The sequence below is a fragment of the Triturus cristatus genome, chromosome 9 (genome assembly GCF_964204655.1).
Source record: "Triturus cristatus chromosome 9, aTriCri1.1, whole genome shotgun sequence".
NCBI classification, from domain to species: Eukaryota; Metazoa; Chordata; class Amphibia; order Caudata; family Salamandridae; genus Triturus; species Triturus cristatus.
This window is the reverse complement of record NC_140592.1, coordinates 1,236,655,833-1,236,675,948: the sequence shown is the minus strand read 5'-3', so window position 1 is coordinate 1,236,675,948 and position 20,116 is coordinate 1,236,655,833. Positions and strand designations below refer to the sequence as shown.

General features: G+C 56.0%; 1 protein-coding gene across 11 annotated transcripts in view; it reads right to left on the bottom strand.

The window, feature by feature from the left end:
• Positions 1 to 2,080, bottom strand: part of MEIS2 (Meis homeobox 2) — a 304,133-nt gene extending 302,053 nt beyond the window's left edge. For 2 of the 11 annotated variants that reach the window (XM_085627333.1, XM_085627336.1), the window contains exon 1: positions 1,252 to 2,076. In XM_085627333.1, coding sequence (XP_085483459.1) covers positions 1,252 to 1,263 — 12 coding nt within the window. In that variant the 5' untranslated portion in view covers positions 1,264 to 2,076. Of the gene's footprint in view, positions 1 to 1,251 lie in introns of all 11 variants that reach the window. The other 9 variants (XM_085627330.1, XM_085627332.1, XM_085627337.1 and 6 more) reach the window with 7 other exon arrangements.
• Positions 2,081 to 20,116: the final 18,036 nt, after the last annotated feature.

The window sequence follows — 20,116 nt, the reverse complement described above, 5'->3', positions numbered from 1 at the left end:
CTTCAGTGGAAGTGATCTGTCCTGCTCTCTCAGGAGTGACAGGCAGCTAGAGAGTGGGGAATGCCTGAGTGTGCACAGGCAACAGGCACGTATGATAGGAGGTCACAGACAGATGGGGGGAGGGGTCGTCCACGAGTGGAACCACGACAGACAGCCACTGGGTCAGCGCTGCACTCCCTTCAGTGAAAGTGCTTGGGTCTCCTCTCTCAGGCGTGACAGGCAGCTAGAGAGTGAGGAATGCCTGAGTGTGCACAGGCAGCAGGCACACAGGATAGGAAGTCACAGACAGATGGGGCAGGGGGCGTTCAAGAGTGGAACCAGGACATATAGCCACTGGGTCAGAGCTGCACTCAGTGGAAACGCTGTGCCCTCGTATCTCAGGAGTGGCCGCAGCTGGGGCTAGCGCCTAGTGAATGGGGAATATCTACCTGCACACGGTAATGCCTCCTTGTTTACAGGGAGGAGGGCTAAAGGAAGACTGAAAGCCACAGGGTGAGAGTGGAACAGCAGGCAGCCTCGGGATCGCCACTGCAGCCCCTTCACTGGACTCGAGACGCTGCGCCCTACTGTCCCAGGAGTCGAGAGCCTGTGACAGGCGCCTAGGCAGCGAGGAATGCCTGTGTGTGAACAGGCAGCAGGCACAGAGAACGTCAGGAAGTGACAGACAGTCGGGGGAGAGAGCGTACCGACGAGCGGTACCACGGCAGGCAGTCACGGGGTGGGCACTCCGCCCCTCCAGGCGAGGTCTCGGGGTGCAGAGAGCCCGGAGAGAGGAGAGGGACCGGAGAGTTTCAGAAATATTAGGTCTGGCTGTCTCGGTGTGCTGAGTGCTAGGACAAGAGGAGTGGGGGGGGTGAGGGGGTTTGTAGAGAGAGCGCATCAATCCCCTTGGTGTCTCTGTCGTGTCCTGGTTCAGCGTGAAGGGACCTGTACATGTGATAGGAACAGAAGAGGCCCCCTGGCAAGGGAGAGACTGCAGGGATGTAAACACGGCTCCCCTCGCTGGCGCACACAGCAGCAGGGGGCTCTCTGTGCACACAGACGAGCGCAGCAAGAGACAGCGTGGGAGACACGGACAGGGCACGGGTGGGTCAGAGAGTCTACAGGCAGCCACGGTGCACTCCGTCCAGTCACCTCTCTGTGCGCATCTCTTCCCAGACTGGCAACCATCAGCGCCTGCAGCCCCCCTTATCCGGACGCCCCCTCCCTCCCGAGGATTTATCTGGGCAACTGGGGGTATAGTCTACCTACCCTCTGCGCCATTAGCCTGCGCTCCAATAAACTCCGGGGCCCCTCGTCCTCCAGTCCAGTGCAAAAAAAAGTGCTTTCAGAGGTAGAATCCTGGTGACAAAAAGTAAAGACGGGGGGCCGTGTCTGGTCTGTTCCCCAAAATCCACTTACAGCCTTCTCATGCTCTCCAAGGCGGCCAGAAAAAGTAACCGAGAAAGCCCAAAACAGGAAAATAAAACGAAAATAAAGCAGCCGAAAGACCAGGGCGCGTTCTCCGACAAGAGTTGGAAATTCTTGTTGATTGTGTTTCGCGGTTCCTTCTTGGTTCGGTGTTTTCTTTTCTCCTTTCTTGCTCCCCCAGGTGATCAACACGGGCTCACAAATTAAATGTATATATCGTCACTTCTCCTACAGGCGAAGGTCAGAGTCGCGCCGTCAGCAGCCCCCACGCACCCACGCCGTGGCTTGCATGGCTCTGTGCCACGCCAGCTGTCAATCATCGCAGCCCGGGGTGTCAGGGTGGCGATGGAGGGGCGCAAAGTCCAGCTCTGCCTGTCTGCCGGGTGTCCGCCCCCTCCGCTCCAGGGACCGCGGGTGCGTTTTGGGGGGACTTTCTTTCTGTTGGGTGGTGCAGGCAGGGAAGCCCGGGGTGCCCCCTCCGCTCGCCCCTCCCCCGGGAGTGCGTAAAGTGCCGCGGTGCCGGGCCCGGGCTGTCGCTGCCTGTCTCCCGGATGACGGAGTGTCAGAGAGTGTTGGCAGGTTGGCTGCCGTCTGGCTTATAGCACGGCTTCACTTTGTGGGGCTGATCGGCGGCGGGAGAATGGGATGACGGATCCCGGAAGTGCTGCGGCCAGAGCCAGTCCTGCGAGAGAGGGAGAGGGTGGGAGGGAGAGGAGGGCGAGCAGCCCGATCAGGCAATCAGCACGGCTCTCGGAGAGCGAGGAGGGGCGGAGAGGCAGGCACGCCGAGATCAGCCACTCAGACACAGAGCTCGCTGCAGGGTGAGACCCTGCACTGCATGCAGGAGTAGAGGATGAGAGCGCTGTCTGTGCAGCGCAGGCTCTGTGCACAGAGATTACCCTCACAGACCTCGCTGCAGGGTGAGACCCTGCACTGCATGCAGGAGCAGAGGATGAGAGAGCTGTCTGTGCAGCGGAGGAGAGACGTGCAGCGCTGCCTCTGTGCACAGAGATTACCCACACAGACCTCGCTGCAGGGTGAGACCCTGCACTGCATGCAGGAGCACAGGATGAGAGCGCTGTCTGTGCAGCAGAGGAGAGAAGTGCAGCGCTGCCTCTGTGCACAGAGATTACCCACTCAGACACAGAGATCGCTGCAGAGGGAGACCCTGCACTGCATGAGGAGCAGAGGATGAGATGGTTGTCTGTGCAGCAGAGGAGAAACGTGCGGCACTACCTTTGTGCACAGAAATCACCCTCACAGACCTCGCTGCAGGGTGAGACCCTGCACTGCATGCAGGAGCAGAGGACGAGAGTGCTGTCTGTGCAGCGGAGGAGAGACATGCAGCGCTGCCTCTGTGCACAGAGATTACCCACTCAGACACAGAGCTCACTGCAGAGTGAGACCCTGCACTGCATGCAGGAGCAGAGGAGGAGAGATGTACAGTGCTGCCTCTGTGCACAAAGATTGCCCACTTAGACACAGAGCTCGTTGCAGGGTGAGTCCCTGCACTGCATGCAGGAGCAGAGGATCAGAGAGCTGTCTGTGCAACGGAGGAGAGACGTGCAGCGAAGCCTCTGTTCACAGAGATTACCCTCACAGACCTCGCTGCTGAGGGAGTCCCTGCACTACATGAGGAGCAGAGGATGAGAGGGTTGTCTGTGCAGTGGAGGAGGGACGTGCAGCGCTGCCTCTGTTCACAGAGATTACCCTCACAGACCTCGCTGCAGGGTGAGACCCTGCACTGCATGCAGGAGCAGAGGATAAGAGCGCTGTCTGTGCAGCAGAGGAGAGACGTGCAGAGCTGCCTCTGTGCAAAGAGATTACCCACACAGACACAGAGTTCGCTGCAGAGGGAGACCCTGCACTGCATGAGGAGCAGTGGATGAGAGGGTTGTCTGTGCAGCAGAGGAGAGACGTGCAGCGCTGCCTCTGTGCACAGAGATCACCCTCACAGACCTTTCAGCAGGGAGAGACACTGCACTGCATGCAGGAGCAGAGGATAAGAGCGCTGTCTGTGCAGCGGAGGAGAGACGTGAAGTGCTGCCTCTGTGCACAGAGATTACCCACACAGACACAGAGCTTGCTGCAGAGGGAAACCTCCACTGCATGCAGGAGCTGAGGCCGAGAGCAGTTGTGCAGTAGGGTAGGGACTTGCAGCACTGCCTCTGTTCACAGAGATTACCCACACAGACACAGAGCTCGCTGCAGAGGGAGACCCTGCACTGCATGCAGGAGCAGAGGATGAGAGAGCTGTCTGTGCAGCGGAGGAGAGACGTGCAGCACTACCTTTGTGCACAAAGATTACCCTCACAGACCTCGCTGCAAGGTGAGACCATGCACTGCATGCAGGAGCAGAGGATAAGAGTGCTGGCTGTGCAGCAGTGGAGAGACATGCAGTGCTGCCTCTGTGCACAGAGATTACCCACACAGACACAGTTCGCTGCAGAGGGAGACTGCACTGCATTCAGGAGCAGAGGATGAGAGAGCTGTCTGTGCAGCAGAGGAGAGACATGGAGCGAGGCTTCTGTGCACAGAGATCACACTCACAGACCTCGCTGCAGGATGAAACCCTGCACTGCATGCAGGAGCAGAGGATGAGAGCGCTGTCTGTGCAGCAGAGGAGAGACACGGAGCGAGGCTTCTGTGCACAGAGATCACACTCACAGACCTCGCTGCAGGATGAGACCCTGCACTGCATGCAGGAGCAGAGGATGAGGGCGCTGTCTGTGCAGCAGAGGAGAGACACGGAGCGAGGCTTCTGTGCACAGAGATCACCCTCACAGACCTCGCGGCAGGGTGAGACCCTGCACTGCATGCAGGAGCAGAGGATGAGAGCGCTGTCTGTGCAGCAGAGGAGAGTCGTGCAGCACTGCCTCTGTGCATAGAGATTCCCCACACAGACACAGAGCTGGCTGCAGAGGGAGACCCTGCACTGCATGCAGGAGCTGAGGCTGAGAGCAGTCAGTGCAGCAGGGGAGAGACTTGCAGCACTGCCTCTGTGCACAAAGATTACCCACACAGACAAAGAGCTGGCTGCAGAGGGAGACCCTGCACTGCATGCAGGAGCTGAGGCCTAGAGCAGTCAGTGCAGCAGGGGAGAGACTTGCAGCACTGCCTCTGTGCACAAAGATGACCCACACAGACACAGAGCTCGCTGCAGAGGGAGACCCTGCACTGCATGCAGGAGCAGAGGATGGGAGAGCTGTCTGAGCAGCAGAGGAGAGATGTGCAGCACTGCCTCTGTACACAGAGATCAGCCACAGAGACACATAACTCACTGCAGAGGGAGACCCTGCACTGCATGAAGGAGCCGAGGATGAGAGAGCTGTCTGAGCAGCAGAGGAGAGGCGTGCAGGGTGGCTTCTGTGCACAGAGATTACTCACACATGCAAAGGGCTCACTGCAGGGTGAGACCCTGCACTGCATGCAAAAGAAGAGTCTGAGAGAGCAGTCTAAGCAGCAGAGGAGAGACATGCAGCACTGCCTCTGTGCGCAGATATCACCCACACAGACTGTGCTGCAGGGTGAGACCCTGCACTGCATGCAGGAACAGAGGCTGAGTGCGCTGTCTGTGCAGCAGAGGAGAGACACGGAGCGAGGCTTCTGTGCACAGAGATCACACTCACAGACCTCGCTGCAGGATGAAACCCTGCACTGCATGCAGGAGCAGAGGCTGAGTGCGCTGTCTGTGCAGCAGAGGAGAGACACGGAGCGAGGCTTCTGTGCACAGAGATCACACTCACAGACCTCGCTGCAGGATGAGACCCTGCACTGCATGCAGGAGCAGAGGATGAGAGCGCTGTCTGTGAAGCAGAGGAGAGACACGGAGCGAGGCTTATGTGCACAGAGATCACCCTCACAGACCTCGCGGCAGGGTGAGACCCTGCAAGGCATGCAGGAGCAGAGGATGAGAGCGCTGTCTGTGCAGCAGAGGAGAGTCGTGCAGCACTGCCTCTGTGCATAGAGATTCCCCACACAGACACAGAGCTGGCTGCAGAGGGAGACCCTGCACTGCATGCAGGAGCTGAGGCTGAGAGCAGTCAGTGCAGCAGGGGAGAGACTTGCAGCACTGCCTCTGTGCACAAAGATTACCCACACAGACACAGAGCTCACTGCAGAGGGAGACCCTGCACTGCATGCAGGAGCAGAAGATGAGAGTGCTGTCTGTGCAGCGGAGGAGAGATGTGCAGCACTGCCTCTGTACACAGAGAGCAGCCACAGAGACACATAACTCACTGCCGAGGGAGACCCTGCACTGCATGAAGGAGCAGAGGATGAGGGAGCTGTCTGTGCAGCAGAGGAGAGGCGTGCAGGGTGGCTTCTGTGCACAGAGATTACTCACACATGCAAAGGGCTCACTACAGGGTGAGACCCTGCACTGCATTCAAAAGAAGAGGCTGAGAGAGCAGTCTGTACAGCAGAGGAGAGTCGTGCATCACTGCCTCTGTGCATAGAGATTCCCCACACAGACACAGAGCTGGCTGCAGAGGGAGACCCTGCACTGTATGCAGGAGCTGAGGCTGAGAGCAGTCAGTGCAGCAGGGGAGAGACTTGCAGCACTGCCTCTGTGCACAAAGATTACCCACACAGACACAGAGCTCACTGCAGAGGGAGACCCTGCACTGCATGCAGGAGCAGAAGATGAGAGTGCTGTCTGTGCAGCGGAGGAGAGATGTGCAGCACTGCCTCTGTACACAGAGAGCAGCCACAGAGACACATAACTCACTGCCGAGGGAGACCCTGCACTGCATGAAGGAGCAGAGGATGAGGGAGCTGTCTGTGCAGCAGAGGAGAGGCGTGCAGGGTGGCTTCTGTGCACAGAGATTACTCACACATGCAAAGGGCTCACTGCAGGGTGAGACCCTGCACTGCATGCAAAAGAAGAGGCTGAGAGAGCAGTCTTTGCAGCAGAGGAGAGACATGCAGCACTGCCTCTGTGCGCAGATATCACCCTGTTGCAAAGTCATCCTGTGCCCTGGGCACCCCCCAACTTTTTGCTGACTGGAACTGGTGGTAACTGACTCTGACTGACCCTGGGCTCTGCCTAACCAGGCCCAGGGCCAGTGCCAAGCTGAAAGGAACACATTAGAACACAGTTAAAACACCCAACATACACTAGGGTACACTATGGTATGGTGGGGTACCCCTGTAATTGGCATGACCTACCCCATAAGCCCCTAGTATCTAATAGGGCAGGGGATTGAACCTACCTAGAAGTCCCCAGTACCCTGGGGTATGGCAGTTTAGAGGCCGGCAGCTTTTTCTGCACTAGCATGTGTGCAGTGCTGAAGCCTGAGGTCAGTTTAAAAGCAGCACTGGGTGCCAGGACTGCTTTGAAACAGTAAATTGCTGGTCAAATTCGACTTTGATACTAGAAACACAGTAAAAGGAGAATCTGCAATATTTCTACAGATTCAGAACCCCTAAAGTCTCCCTTAGTTGCACAGGGGGTGGGGGGTCCTGTAGAAATTAGGGAAATACTTATAAAATATGTTTTTATTAACCCTGTTGCTAGAAGACTGGCCCAAGTCATTTCCCCATTGCAAACCCATGGCCCATAGGTTAACATGGTAGGAAGTTAATGATTAATAAATATTGATAGGAGAGGACTAGCCGGACCATTCAAAGACTTCCCAGAATGGTAGTAGTAAATCCAACAATATTATATTGTTGAATTTCTCCTAAAGTGTACATACAAGAAGTTATAAGACTTTCTTGTTTGTAAGCCCAAATTCAGCCTTCCAGTGGTCTGCCCTGATTGGTCAGAGTTAAGTGGATTAGCCAGGCTGCTTTGAAGAGGTGATAAAGGGCCACTCTGCTGGGAGGGCAGTGTGCTGGTCTATAGGTCTGGCAGGCCAGGAGGTGGAGTCGTAAACTATGCTCTTCAAAGGCAGAAGGGAGGCCTGGGTTTCAGTTTCACTCTGACACTCTTGACCAGGAGTCAGGGCTAGGCTTAAGGAAGGTATGTGTAGATGGTAGGGGGAGAGTCCATGGAAATAAGCCATCCCAGGGGGTGTGTTTAGCCAGCTCTTACCTCCTTGCTGGAAAATCAGCCATTATGGATTTGGAAGAATGATGCACTCTGGGACAACAAAATGCCACACTCTGCAGGATGTGGTCATCACTATGAGGAGTTACCCTGCTTTCATTGGTCAGAGGTGACCTGTGGCTTGACCCAGAGAATTTTGAATAAGTATCTGAGAGGGGCAGAGCCCTCCAGATCTGCTGCTTGAAACTTACTGAAGCAAGACGTGCCCTGCTGCGAAGTTCTGCTGTGCAAAGATTTCTAAGGTCTGACCTCTGAAAACTGCGCCATCTGAAAACTGCAGCCCTGTGGATTACCTTGCTACAAAAGGACTAAGAAGTAGACTCCCTGCAAGCTACAGGTTAACAGAGCTCACCTGGACATCCCCACAAAGAATCCCCAGCCTGGAGAACCGGTGGATTTGAAAGGGTTTTGTTCAAGTGGATTGCGGAATTGAAGTTTCACACTTTCAAGGACCCTCTTGGAGATTCCAGAACCTTGGACTGTGTGTTGGATACTTTGGGACCCGCAAGCAGAACTTCAGGAAGGAGTTCTAACTGGACCCGCCTGCTGGAGAAGGCTACACAGTGGTGAGACATTCTCCAGAACCGTTTCTAAAGGTGTGTCCCTGTCAGAGAAAACAAAATGACTAAAAGGGGCACTGTTGGTTTCTAAGCACTAGAAAGTGACTAATCTTTAAAAATTCATAACTCTGGTTCCATATTTTTTTCGTTTTGGTGTCATTTAGAAGATAAAAATATTACATATTTTTATAAATTGGTGTTGGATTTTTATTTTGTGTTGTGTCTTAATTATTTACTGAAATTGTGTTTTTGAATGCTTTACATACCTGTCTTTGAAGTTAAGCCTGTCTGCTCGCAGCCACGTTACCAAGGGTTGAGCATAGGAATAATTTTCTAAGACCTATGCTGGGTCCTATCATGTGTTAGTGGCCTTATTGACAGTGGCAGACCTACATTTGCCCCTACCAATAACCCACATTCCAACACACCCACACAGACTCTGCTGCAGGGTGAGACCCTGCACTGCATGCAGGAGCAGAGGCTGAGTGTGCTGTCTGTGCAGCAGATTAGAGACATGCAGTGCTGCCTCTGTGTATAGAGATTACCCACACAGGCACAGAGTTCACTACAGAGGGAGACCCTGCACTGCATGGAGGAGCAGAGGCTGAGAGCAGTCTGTGCAGCAGGGGAGAGACATGCAGCACTGCCTCTGTGCACAGAGATTAGCCACACAGACGCAGAGCTCACTGCAGAGGGAGACCCTGCACTGCATGCAGGAGCAAAGGATGAGAGAGTTGTCTGTACAGCAGAGGGAGACATGCAGCACTGCCTCTGTGCACAGAGATTACCAACACAGACAAAGAGCTTGCTGTAGAGGGATACCCTGCATTGCATGCAGGAGCAGAGGCCAAGAGCAGCCTGTTCTGCAGGGGAGAGACGTGCAGCACTGCCTCTGTGCACAAAGAGCACCCACACATTCCTCGCTGCAGGGTGAGACCCTGCACTACATGTAGGAGCGGAGGCTGAGAGCAGACTGTGTGGCAGAGAGAGGGGCAGCACTGCCTCTGTGCAGAGACCTCCCACACTGACCTCGCTGCAGGGTGAGACCCTGCGCTGCATATAGGAGTGGAAGCTGAGAGCAGTCTGTGCGGCAGAGAGACATGTAGCACTGCCTCTTGCTCAGAGCTCACCCACACAGACCTCACTGCAGGATGTGACCCTGCTCTGCATGCAGGAGCAGAGTCTGAGAGCAGTCTGTGCAGCAGAGGAGAGACATGAAGCATTGTCTCTGTGCACAGAGATCACTCACACATGCACAGGGCTCGCTGCAGTGTGAGACCCAGCACTTCATGCAGAAGAAGAGGCTGAGAGAGCAGTCTGTGCAGCAGAGGGAGATGTGCAGCGCTGCCTCCGTGCACAGAGATTACCCTCACAGTCCGCGCTGCAGCGTGAGACCCTGCACTGCATGCAGGGACGGAGGCTGAGAGCAGTCAGTGCGACAGAAAGACATGCAGCACTGCCTCTGTGCACAGAGATCACCCACACAGACCTCACTGCAGGGTGGGATCCTGCATTGCATGCAGGAGCAGAGGCTGAGAGCAGTCTGTGCAGCAGAGGAGAGACATCCAGCACTGTCTCTGTGCACAGAGATCACTCACACATGCACAGGGCTTGCTGCAGGGTCAGACCCTGCACTGCATGCAGAAGAAGAGGTTGAGAGACCAGTTTGTGCCGCAGAGGAGAGACATGCAGTACTGCCTTTGTGCACAGAGATCACCCACACAGACTGCACTGCAGGATGAGAGCCTGCACTGCATGCAGAAGCAGAGGCTGAGAGCAGTCAGTACAGCAGAGGAGAGACGTGCAGCACTGCCTCTGTGTGCAGAGATCACTCACACAGGCACGGAGCTTGCTGCAGAGTTAGACCATGCACTGCATGCAGAAGAAGAGGTTGAGAGAGCAGTACTGCCTTTGTGCACAGAGATCGCCCACACAGACCTCGCTGCAGGGTGAGACGCTGCACTGCATGCAGGCGCAGAGGCTGAGAGCAGTCACAGCGGCAGAGAGACATGCAGCACTGCTCTGTGCACAGAGGTCACCCCCACAGACCACGCTGCAGGGTGAGACCCTGCACTGAATGGAGGCTGAGAGCACTCAGTGCGACAGAAATACATGCAGCACTGCCTCTGTGCACAGAGATCACTCACACAGACCTCACTGCAGGGTGGGACCCTGCACTGCACACAGGAGCAGAGGCTGAGAGCAGTCAGTGCAGCAGAGGAGAGAGATGCAGCACTACCTCCGTGCACAGAGATTACCCACACTGACACAGAGCTCGCTGCAGAAGGAGACCTTGCACTGCATGCAGGAGCTGAGGCCGAGAGCAGTCAGTGCAGCAGGGGAGAGACTTGCAGCACTACCTCCGTGCACAGAGATTACCCACACAGACACAGAGCTCGCAGCAGAAGGAGACCTTGCACTGCATGCATGAGCCAAGGATGAGAGAGCTGTTTGTGCAGCACAGGGAGACATGCAGCACTACCTCTGTGCACAGAGATCACTCACATATGCACAGGGCTTGCTGCAGGGTCAGACCCTGCACCGCATGCAGAAGAAGAGGCAGAGAGAGCAGTCTGTGCCGCAGAGGAGAGACATGCAATACTGCCTTTTTGCACAGAGATTACCCAGACAGAGACAGAGACAGAGCTCGCTGCAGAGGGAGACCCTGCACTGCATGCAGGAGCAGAGGATGAAAGAGCTGTCTGTGCAGCGAAGGAGAGACATGAGGTGCTGCCTCTGTCCACAGAGATTACCCTCACAGACCTGCACTGCATGCAGGGGCAGAGGATGAGAGCGCTGTCTGTGCAGCAGAGGAGAGACGTGCAGCGTAGCCTCTGTGCACAGAGATCTTCTCACACATGCGCAGGGCTTGCTACAGGGTCAGACCCTGCACTGCATGCAGAAGAAGAGGCAGAGAGAGCAGTCTGTGTCGCAGAGGAGAGACATGCAATACCTCCTTTGTGCACAGAGATTACCCTCACAGACCTCGCTGCAGGGTGAGACCCTGCACTGCATGTACGAGCGGGGCCTGAGAGCAGTCAGTGGGGCAGAGAGACATGCAGCACTGCCTCTGTGCACAGAGATCACCTGAATGGACCAGGCTGGAGTGTGAGACCCTGCACTGCATGCAGGCACAGATGCTGAGAGTAGTCAGTGGGGCAGAGAGACATGTAGCACTGCCTCTGTGCACAGAGATCACCCATGCAGACACAGAGCTCCCTGCAGAGGGAGACCCTGCACCACATGCAGGAGCAGGGTATGAGAGAGCTGTCTGCGCAGGAGGGGAGAGATGTGCAGCACAGCCTTTGTTCACAGAGATCACCTGCACAGACTGCGTTGCAGGGTGAGGCCCTGCACTGCATACAGAAGCGGAGTCTGAGAGCAGTTAGTGCGGAAGAGAGACATGCAGCACTGCCTCGGTGCACAGAGAGCATCCACACAGACCTTGCTGCAGAGTGAGACCCTGCACTGCATGCTGGAGCAGGGGCTGAGAGCAGTTAGTGAGGCTGAAGGACATGTAGCACTGCCTCTGTGCACAGAGATCATCCACTCAGACACAGATCTCGCTGCAGGGTGAGACCCTGCACTGCATGCTGGAGCAGAGGCTGAGAGAAGTCAGTGCAGCAGAGGAGAGACGTGCAGCACTGGCTCTCTGCACAGAGATCACCCACACATGCCTGGCTGCAGGTTGGGACCCTGCACTGCATGCAGGAGCTGAGGCTGAGAGCAGTCAGTGCGGCATAGAGACATACAGCAGTGCCTCTGGGTACAAAGATCACCCACTCAGACCCAGAGCTCCCTGCAGAGGGAGACCCTGCACTACATGCAGGAGCAGGGTATGAGAGAGCTTTCTGTGTAGCAGGGGAGAGACGTGCAGCACTGCCTCTTTGCACAGAGGTCACCCATACAAACCTCGCTGCATGGTGAGACCCTGCACTGCATGCTGGAGCAGAGGCTGAGAGCAGTCAGTGCGGCAGAGAAAGATGCAGCACTGCCTCCGTGCACATAGATCACCCACTCAGACACAGAGCTTGTTGCAAAGGAGACCTTGCACTGCATGCAGGAGCAAAGCCTGATAGAGCAGTCTGTTCAGTAGACAAGAGATATGCAGCACTGCCTCTGTGCAAAGAGATTAATCTCACAGACCGCGCTGCAGGGTGAGACCCTGCACTGCATGCAGGACATTAAAAACCTATCTTTTTGTCTAGTGGAAATCAGTTGACCCCTCTTGGATCGTGCCTGGACACTCCTCGGAGTAGCTGCACGTGTTATAAAATTAAATATTATAACATAACAGAGGCTGAGAGCAGTCAGTGAGAAAGAAAGACATGCAGTACTGCCTGTGTGCACAGAGATCACCCACACAGACTTCACTGCAGGGTGAGAGCCTGCACTGCATGCAGGAGTAGAGGCTGAGAGCAGTCTGTGCCGCAGAGGAGAGACATGCAGTACTGCCTTTGTGCACAGAGATCACCCACACAGACCTCGCTACAGGGTGAGACCCTGCACTGCATGTATGAGCGGAGGATGAGAGAGCTGTCTGTGCAGCAGAGGGAGACATGCAGCACTGCCTCTGTGCACAGAGATTACCACACAGACCTCACTGCAGGATGAGACCCTGAGCTGCATGTAGGAGTGGAGACTGAGAGCAGTGAGTCAGTGTGGCAGAGAGAGGTGCAGCACTGCCTCTGTGTACAGGGATCACCTACACAGACCCCACTGCAATGTTGGACCCTGCATTGCATGCGGGAACAAAGGCTGAGATAAGACTATGCAGCAGAGGAGAGACATGCAGCACTGCCTCTGTGCACAGAGATCACTCACACATGCACAGGGCTTGCTGCAGGGTGAGACGCTGCACTGCATGCAGAAGAAGAGGCTGATAGAGCAGTCTGTGCTGCAGAGGAGAGACATGCAGCACTTCCTCTTTGCACAGAGATCACCCTCACAGACCGCGCTGCAGGATGAGATCCTGCACTGCATGCAGGAATGGGGGCTGAGAGCAGTCAGTGCGACAGAAAGACATGCGGCACTGCCTCTGTGCAGAGAGATTACCACACAGACCTCGCTGCAGGGTGAGACCCTGAGCAGCATGTAGGAGTGGAGACTAAGAGCAGTGAGTCAGTGCGGCAGAGAGAGGTGCAGCACTGCCTCTGTGTACAGGGATCACCTACACTGACCCCACTGCAATGTTGGACCCTGCATTACATGCAGGAACAAAGGCTGAGATCAGTCTATGCAGCAGAGGAGAGACATGCAACACTGCCTCTGTGCACAGAGATCACCTACACACACACAGGGCTCACTGCAGGGTGAGACCCTGCACTGCATGCAGAAGAAGAAGTGGAGAGAGCAGTCTACGCAGCAGAGGAGAGACATGCAGTACTGGCTCTGTGCACAGAGATCTCTCGCACAGACATTGCTACAGGGTGAGACCTTCTTCTACATGTAAGAGCGGAGGCTGAGAGCAGTCAGCGCAGCGGAGAGACATGCAGCACTGCCTCTGTGCGCAGAGATCACCCTCACAGACCGCGCTGCAGGATGAGACCCTGCACTGCATGCTGGAGTAGGGGCTGAGAGCAGTCTGTGCAGCAGAAGAGAGAAGGCAGCACTGCCTCTGTGCACAGAGATCACTCACACATGCACAGGGCTTGCTGAAGGGTGAGACGCTGCACTGCATGCAGAAGAAGAGGCTGATAGAGCAGTCTGTGCTGCAGAGGAGAGACATGCAGCACTTCCTCTGTGCACAGAGATCACCCTCACAGACCGCGCTGCAGGATGAGACCCTGCACTGCATGCAGGAATGGGGGCTGAGAGCAGTCAGTGCGACAGAAAGACATGCAGCACTGCCTCTGTGCACAGAGATCACCCACACAGACCTCACTGCAGGGTGGGACCCTGCACAGCATGCAAGAGCAGAGACTGAGAGCAGTCTGTGCAGCAGATGAGAGACATGCAGCACTGCCTCTGTGCACAGAGATCTTCCCACACATGCACAAGGCTTGCTACAGGATCAGACCCTGAACTGCATGCAGAAGAAGAGGCTGAGAGAGCAGTCTGTGCCACTAAGGAGAGACATGCAGTACTTCCTTTGTGCACAGAGATCACCCACACAGACCTCGCTGCAGGGTGAGACCCTGCACTGCATGTATGAGCGAAGGCCGAGAATAGTCAGTGCAGCAGAGAGACATGCAGCACTGACACTGTGCACAGAGATCACCCGCACGGACCGCGCTGCAGGGTAAGACCCTGCACTACATGGAAGAGCTGAGGCTGAGAGTAGTCAGTGCGGCATAGAGACATACGGCAGTGCCTCAGGGTACAGAGATCACCCACTCAGACACAGAGCTCCCTGCAGAGGGAGACCCTGCACTGCATGCAGGATCAGGGTATCAAAGAGCTTTCTGTGCAGCAGGGGAGAGACAGGCAGCACTGCCTCTGTGCAACGAGATCACCCACACAGACATCGCTGCAGGGTGAGACCCTGCACTGCATGCTGGAGCAGAGGCTGAGAGCAGTCAGTGCGGCAGAGAAACATGCAGCACTGCCTCCGTGCACAGAGATCACCCACTCAGACACAGAGCTTGTTGCATAGGGAGACCTTGCATTGCATGCAGGAGCGGAGGCTGATAGAGCAGTCTGTTCAGTAGAGGAGAGATATGCAGCACTGCCTCTGTGAACAAAGATCACCCACACAGAGCTCGCTAAAGGAGCAGTCAGTGTGGCATAGAGACATACATCACTTCATCTGGGCATAGAGATCACCCACTAAGACACAGAGATCCCTGCAGAGGGAGACCCTGCACCACAAGCAGGAGCAGAGGATGAAAGACTTGTATGTGCAGCAGGGGAGAGATGGGAAGCACTGCCTCTGTGCACAGAAGTCACCCACACAGACTGCGCTGCAGGGTGAGGCCCCGCACTCTATGCAGAAGCGTGGGCTGAGAGCAGTTAGTGTGGAAGAGAGACATGCAGCACTGCCTCGGTGCACAGAGATCATCCACACAGACCGTGCTGCAGAGTGAGATCATGCACTGCATGCTGGAGGAGAGGCTGAGAGCAGTCAGTGAGGCTGAAAGCCATGTAGCACTGCCTCTGTGCACAGAGATCATCCACTCAGACACAGAGCTTACTGCAGATGGTGACCCTGCACTGCATACAGGAGCAGAGGATGAGAAAGCAGTCTGTGCTGTAGAGGAGAGACATGCAGCACTGCCTCTGAACACAGTGATCACCCACACATACCTCACTGCAGAGGGAGACCCTACACTGCAAGCAGGAGCAGAGGATGAAAGATCTGTCTGTGCAGCAAGGAAGGGACGGGCAGTACTGCCTCTGTGCACAGATGTCACCCACACAGACCGCGCTGCAGGATGAGACCTTGCACTGCATGCAGGAATGGGGGCTGAGAGCAGTCAGTGCAACAGAAAGACATGCGGCACTGCCTCTGTGCACAGAGATCACCCACACAGACTTCACTGCAGGGTGGGACCCTGCACTGCATGTAGGATCAGAGACTGAGAGCAGTCTGTGCAGCAGAGGAGAGACATGCAGCACTGCCTCTGTGCACAGAGATCACCCTCACAGACCGCGCTGCAGGATGAGACCCTGCACTGCATGCAGGAATGGGGGCTGAGAGCAGTCTGTGTAGCAGAGAAGAGATGGCAGCACTACCTCTGTGCACAGAGATCACCCACAGATGCACGGGGCTTGCTGCAGGGTGAGACGCTGCACTGCATGCAGAAGAAGAGGCTGATAGAGCAATCTGTGCCGCAGAGGAGAGACATGCAGCACTTCCTCTGTGCACAGAGATCACCCTCACAGACCGCGCTGCAGGATGAGACCCTGCACTGCATGCAGGAATGGGGGCTGAGAGCAGTCAGTGTAACAGAAAGACATGCAACACTGCCTCTGTGCACAGAGATCACCCACACAGACCTCACTGCAGGCTGGGACCCTGCACTGCATGCAGGAGCAGAGACTGAGAGCGGTATGTGCAGCAGAGGAGAGACATGCAGCACTGCCGCTGTGCACAGAGATCTTCTCACACATGCACAGGGCTTGCTACAGGGTCAGACCCTGAACTGCATGCAGAAGAAGAGGCTGAAAGAGCAGTCTGTGCCACTAAGGAGAGACATGCAGTACTGCCTTTGTGCACAGAGATCACCCACACAGACCTCTCTGTAGGGTGAGACCCTGCACTGCATGTATGAGCGGAGGCCGAGAATAGTCAGTGCAGCAGAGAGACATGCAGCACTGACACTGTGCACAGAGATCACCTGCACGGACCGCGCTGCAGGGTGAGACCCTGCACTGCATGGAAGAGCTGAGGCTGAGAGTAGTCAGTGCGGCATAGAGACATACGGCAGTGCTTCAGGGTACAGAGATCACCCACTCAGACACAGAGCTCCCTGCAGAGGGAGACCCTGCACTGCATGCAGGATCAGGGTATCAAAGAGCTTTCTGTGCAGCAGGGGAGAGACAGGCAGCACTGCCTCTGTGCAACGAGATCACCCACACAGACATCGCTGCAGGGTGAGACCCTGCACTGCATGCTGGAGCAGAGGCTGAGAGCAGTCAGAGCGGCAGAGAAACATGCAGCATTGCCTCCGTGCACAGAGATCACCCACTCAGACACAGAGCTTGTTGCAAAGGGAGACCCTGCACTGCATGCAGGAGCAGAGGCTGATAGAGCAGTCTGTTCAGTAGAGGAGAGATATGCAGCACTGCCTCTGTGCACAAAGATCACCCACACAGACTTCGCTACAGGGTGAGACCCTGCACTACATGTAGGAGCGGAGGCTGAGAGCAGTCAGTGTGGCATAGAGACATACACCACTTCCTCTGGGCACAGAGATCACCCACTCAGACACAGAGATCCCTGCAGAGGGAGACCCTGCACCACAAGCAGGAGCAGAGGATGAAAGACTTGTGTGTGCAGCAGGGGAGGGATGGGAATCACTGCCTCTGTGCACAGAAGTCACCCACAGAGACTGCGCTGCAGGGTGAGGCCCCGCACTGCATGCTGGAGGAGAGGCTGAGAGCAGTCAGTGAGGCTGAAGGTCATGTAGCACTGCCTCAGTGCACAGAGATCATCCACTCAGACACAGAGCTCACTGTAGAGGGTGACCCTGCACTGCATGCAGGAGCGGAGGTTGAGAGCAGTCTGTGCAGTAGAGGAGAGACATGCAGCACTGCCTCTGTGCACAGAGATCACCCAAACTGACCTCACTGCAGAGGGAGACCCTACACTGCATGTAGGAGCGCAAGGAGAGGATGAAAGATCTGTCTGTGCAGCAAGGGAGGGACGGCAGTACTGCCTCTGTGCACAGAGGTCACCCACACAGACCGCGCTGCAGGATGAGACCCTGCACTGCATGCAGGAATGGGGGCTGAGAGCAGTCAGTGCAGCAGAGGAGAGACGTGCAGCACTGCCTCTGTGCACAGAGATCACCCACACAGATCTCGCTGCAGGGTGAGACCCTGCACTACATGTAGGAGCGGAGGCTGAGAGCAGTCGGTACGGCAGAGAGACTTGCAGCACTGCCTCTGTTCACAGAGATCACCTGCACAGACTGAGCTGCAGGGTGAGACACCGCACTGTATGCAGTGGCAGAGGCTGAGAGCAGTTAGTGTGGAAGAGAGACATGCAGCACTGCCTCGGTGCACAGAGATCACCCACACAGACCTCACTGCAGGGTGAGACCCTGCACTGCATGTAGGAGCAGAGACTGAGAGCAGTCTGTGCAGCAGAGGAGAGACATGCTGTACTGCCTCTGTGCACAGAGATCACCCTCACAGACCGCGCTGCAGGATGAGACCCTGCACTGAATGCAGGAATGGGGGATGGGAGCAGTCTGGGTAGAAGAGGTGAGAAGGCGGAACTGCCTCTGTGCACAGAGATCACCCACACTGACCTCACTGCAGAAGGAGACCCTACACTGCAAGCACAAGCAGAGGATGAAAGATCTGTCTGTGCAGCAAGGGAGGGACGGCAGTACTGCCTCTGTGCACAGAGGTCACCCACACAGACCTCGCTGCAGGGTGAGACCCTGCACTGCATGCTGGAGCAGAGGCTGAGAGCAGTCAGTGCAGCAGAGGAGAGACGTGCAGCACTGCCTCTGTGCACAGAGATCACCCACACAGACCTCGCTGCAGAGTGACACCCTGCACTACATGTAGGAGCGGAGGCTGAGAGCAGCCGGTACGGCAGAGAGACTTGCAGCACTGCCTCTGTTCACAGAGATCACCTGCACAGACTGAGCTGCAGGGTGAGACACTGCACTGTACGCAGTGGCAGAGGCTAAGAGCAGTTAGTGTGGAAGAGAGACATGCAGCACTGCCTCGGTGCACAGAGATCATCCACACAGACCGTGCTGCAGAGTGAGATCATGCACTGCATGCTGGAGGAGAGGCTGACAGCAGTCAGTGAGGCTGACGGCCATGTAGCACTGCCTCTGTGCACAGAGATCATCCACTCAGACACAGAGCTTACTGCAGATGGTGACCCTGCACTGCATGCGGGAGCAGAGGATGAGAAAGCAGTCTGTGCTGTAGAGGAGAGACATGCAGCACTGCCTCTGTACACAGTGATCACCCACACATACCTCACTGCAGAGGGAGACCGTACACTGCAAGCAGGAGCAGAGGATGAAAGATCTGTCTGTGCAGCAAGGGAGGGACGGGCAGTACTGCCTCTGTGCACAGAGGTCACCCACACAGACCTCGCTGCAGGGTGAGACCCTGCACTGCATGCAGGAATGGGGGCTGAGAGCAGTCACTGCGACAGAAAGACATGCGGCACTGCCTCTGTGCACAGAGATCACCCACACAGACCTCACTGCAGGGTGGGACCCTGCACTGCATGTAGGAGCAGAGACTGAGAGCAGTCTGTGCAGCAGAGGAGAGACATGCAGCACTTCCTGTGTGCACAGAGATCACCCTCACAGACCGCGCTGCAGGATGAGACCCTGCACTGCATGCAGGAATGGGAGCTGGGAGCAGTCTGTGTAGCAGAGGAGAGAAGGCAGCACTGCCTCTGTGCACAGAGATCACCCACAGATGCACGGGGCTTGCTGCAGGGTGAGACGCTGCACTGCATGCAGAAGAAGAGGCTGATAGAGCAATCTGTGCCGCAGAGGAGAGACATGCAGCACTTCCTCTGTGCACAGAGATCACCCTCACAGACCGCGCTGCAGGATGAGACCCTGCACTGCATGCAGGAATGGGGGCTGAGAGCAGTCAGTGTAACAGAAAGACATGCAGCACTGCCTCTGTGCACAGAGATCACCCACACAGACCTCACTGCAGGGTGGGACCCTGCACTGCATGCAGGAGCAGAGACTGAGAGCGGTCTGTGCAGCAGAGGAGAGACATGCAGCACTGCCGCTGTGCACAGAGATCTTCTCACACATGCACAGGGCTTGCTACAGGGTCAGACCCTGAACTGCATGCAGAAGAAGAGGCTGAAAGAGCAGTCTGTGCCACTAAGGAGAGACATGCAGTACTGCCTTTGTGCACAGAGATCACCCACACAGACCTCTCTGTAGGGTGAGACCCTGCACTGCATGTATGAGCGGAGGCCGAGAATAGTCAGTGCAGCAGACAGACATGCAGCACTGACACTGTGCACAGAGATCACCCGCACGGACCGCGCAGCAGGGTGAGACCCTGCACTGCATGGAAGAGCTGAGGCTGAGAGTAGTCAGTGCGGCATAGAGACATACGGCAGTGCTTCAGGGTACAGAGATCACCCACTCAGACACAGAGCTCCCTGCAGAGGGAGACCCTGCACTGCATGCAGGATCAGGGTATCAAAGAGCTTTCTGTGCAGCAGGGGAGAGACAGGCAGCACTGCCTCTGTGCAACGAGATCACCCACACAGACATCGCTGCAGGGTGAGACCCTGCACTGCATGCTGGAGCAGAGGCTGAGAGCAGTCAGAGCGGCAGAGAAACATGCAGCATTGCCTCCGTGCACAGAGATCACCCACTCAGACACAGAGCTTGTTGCAAAGGGAGACCCTGCACTGCATGCAGGAGCAGAGGCTGATAGAGCAGTCTGTTCAGTAGAGGAGAGATATGCAGCACTGCCT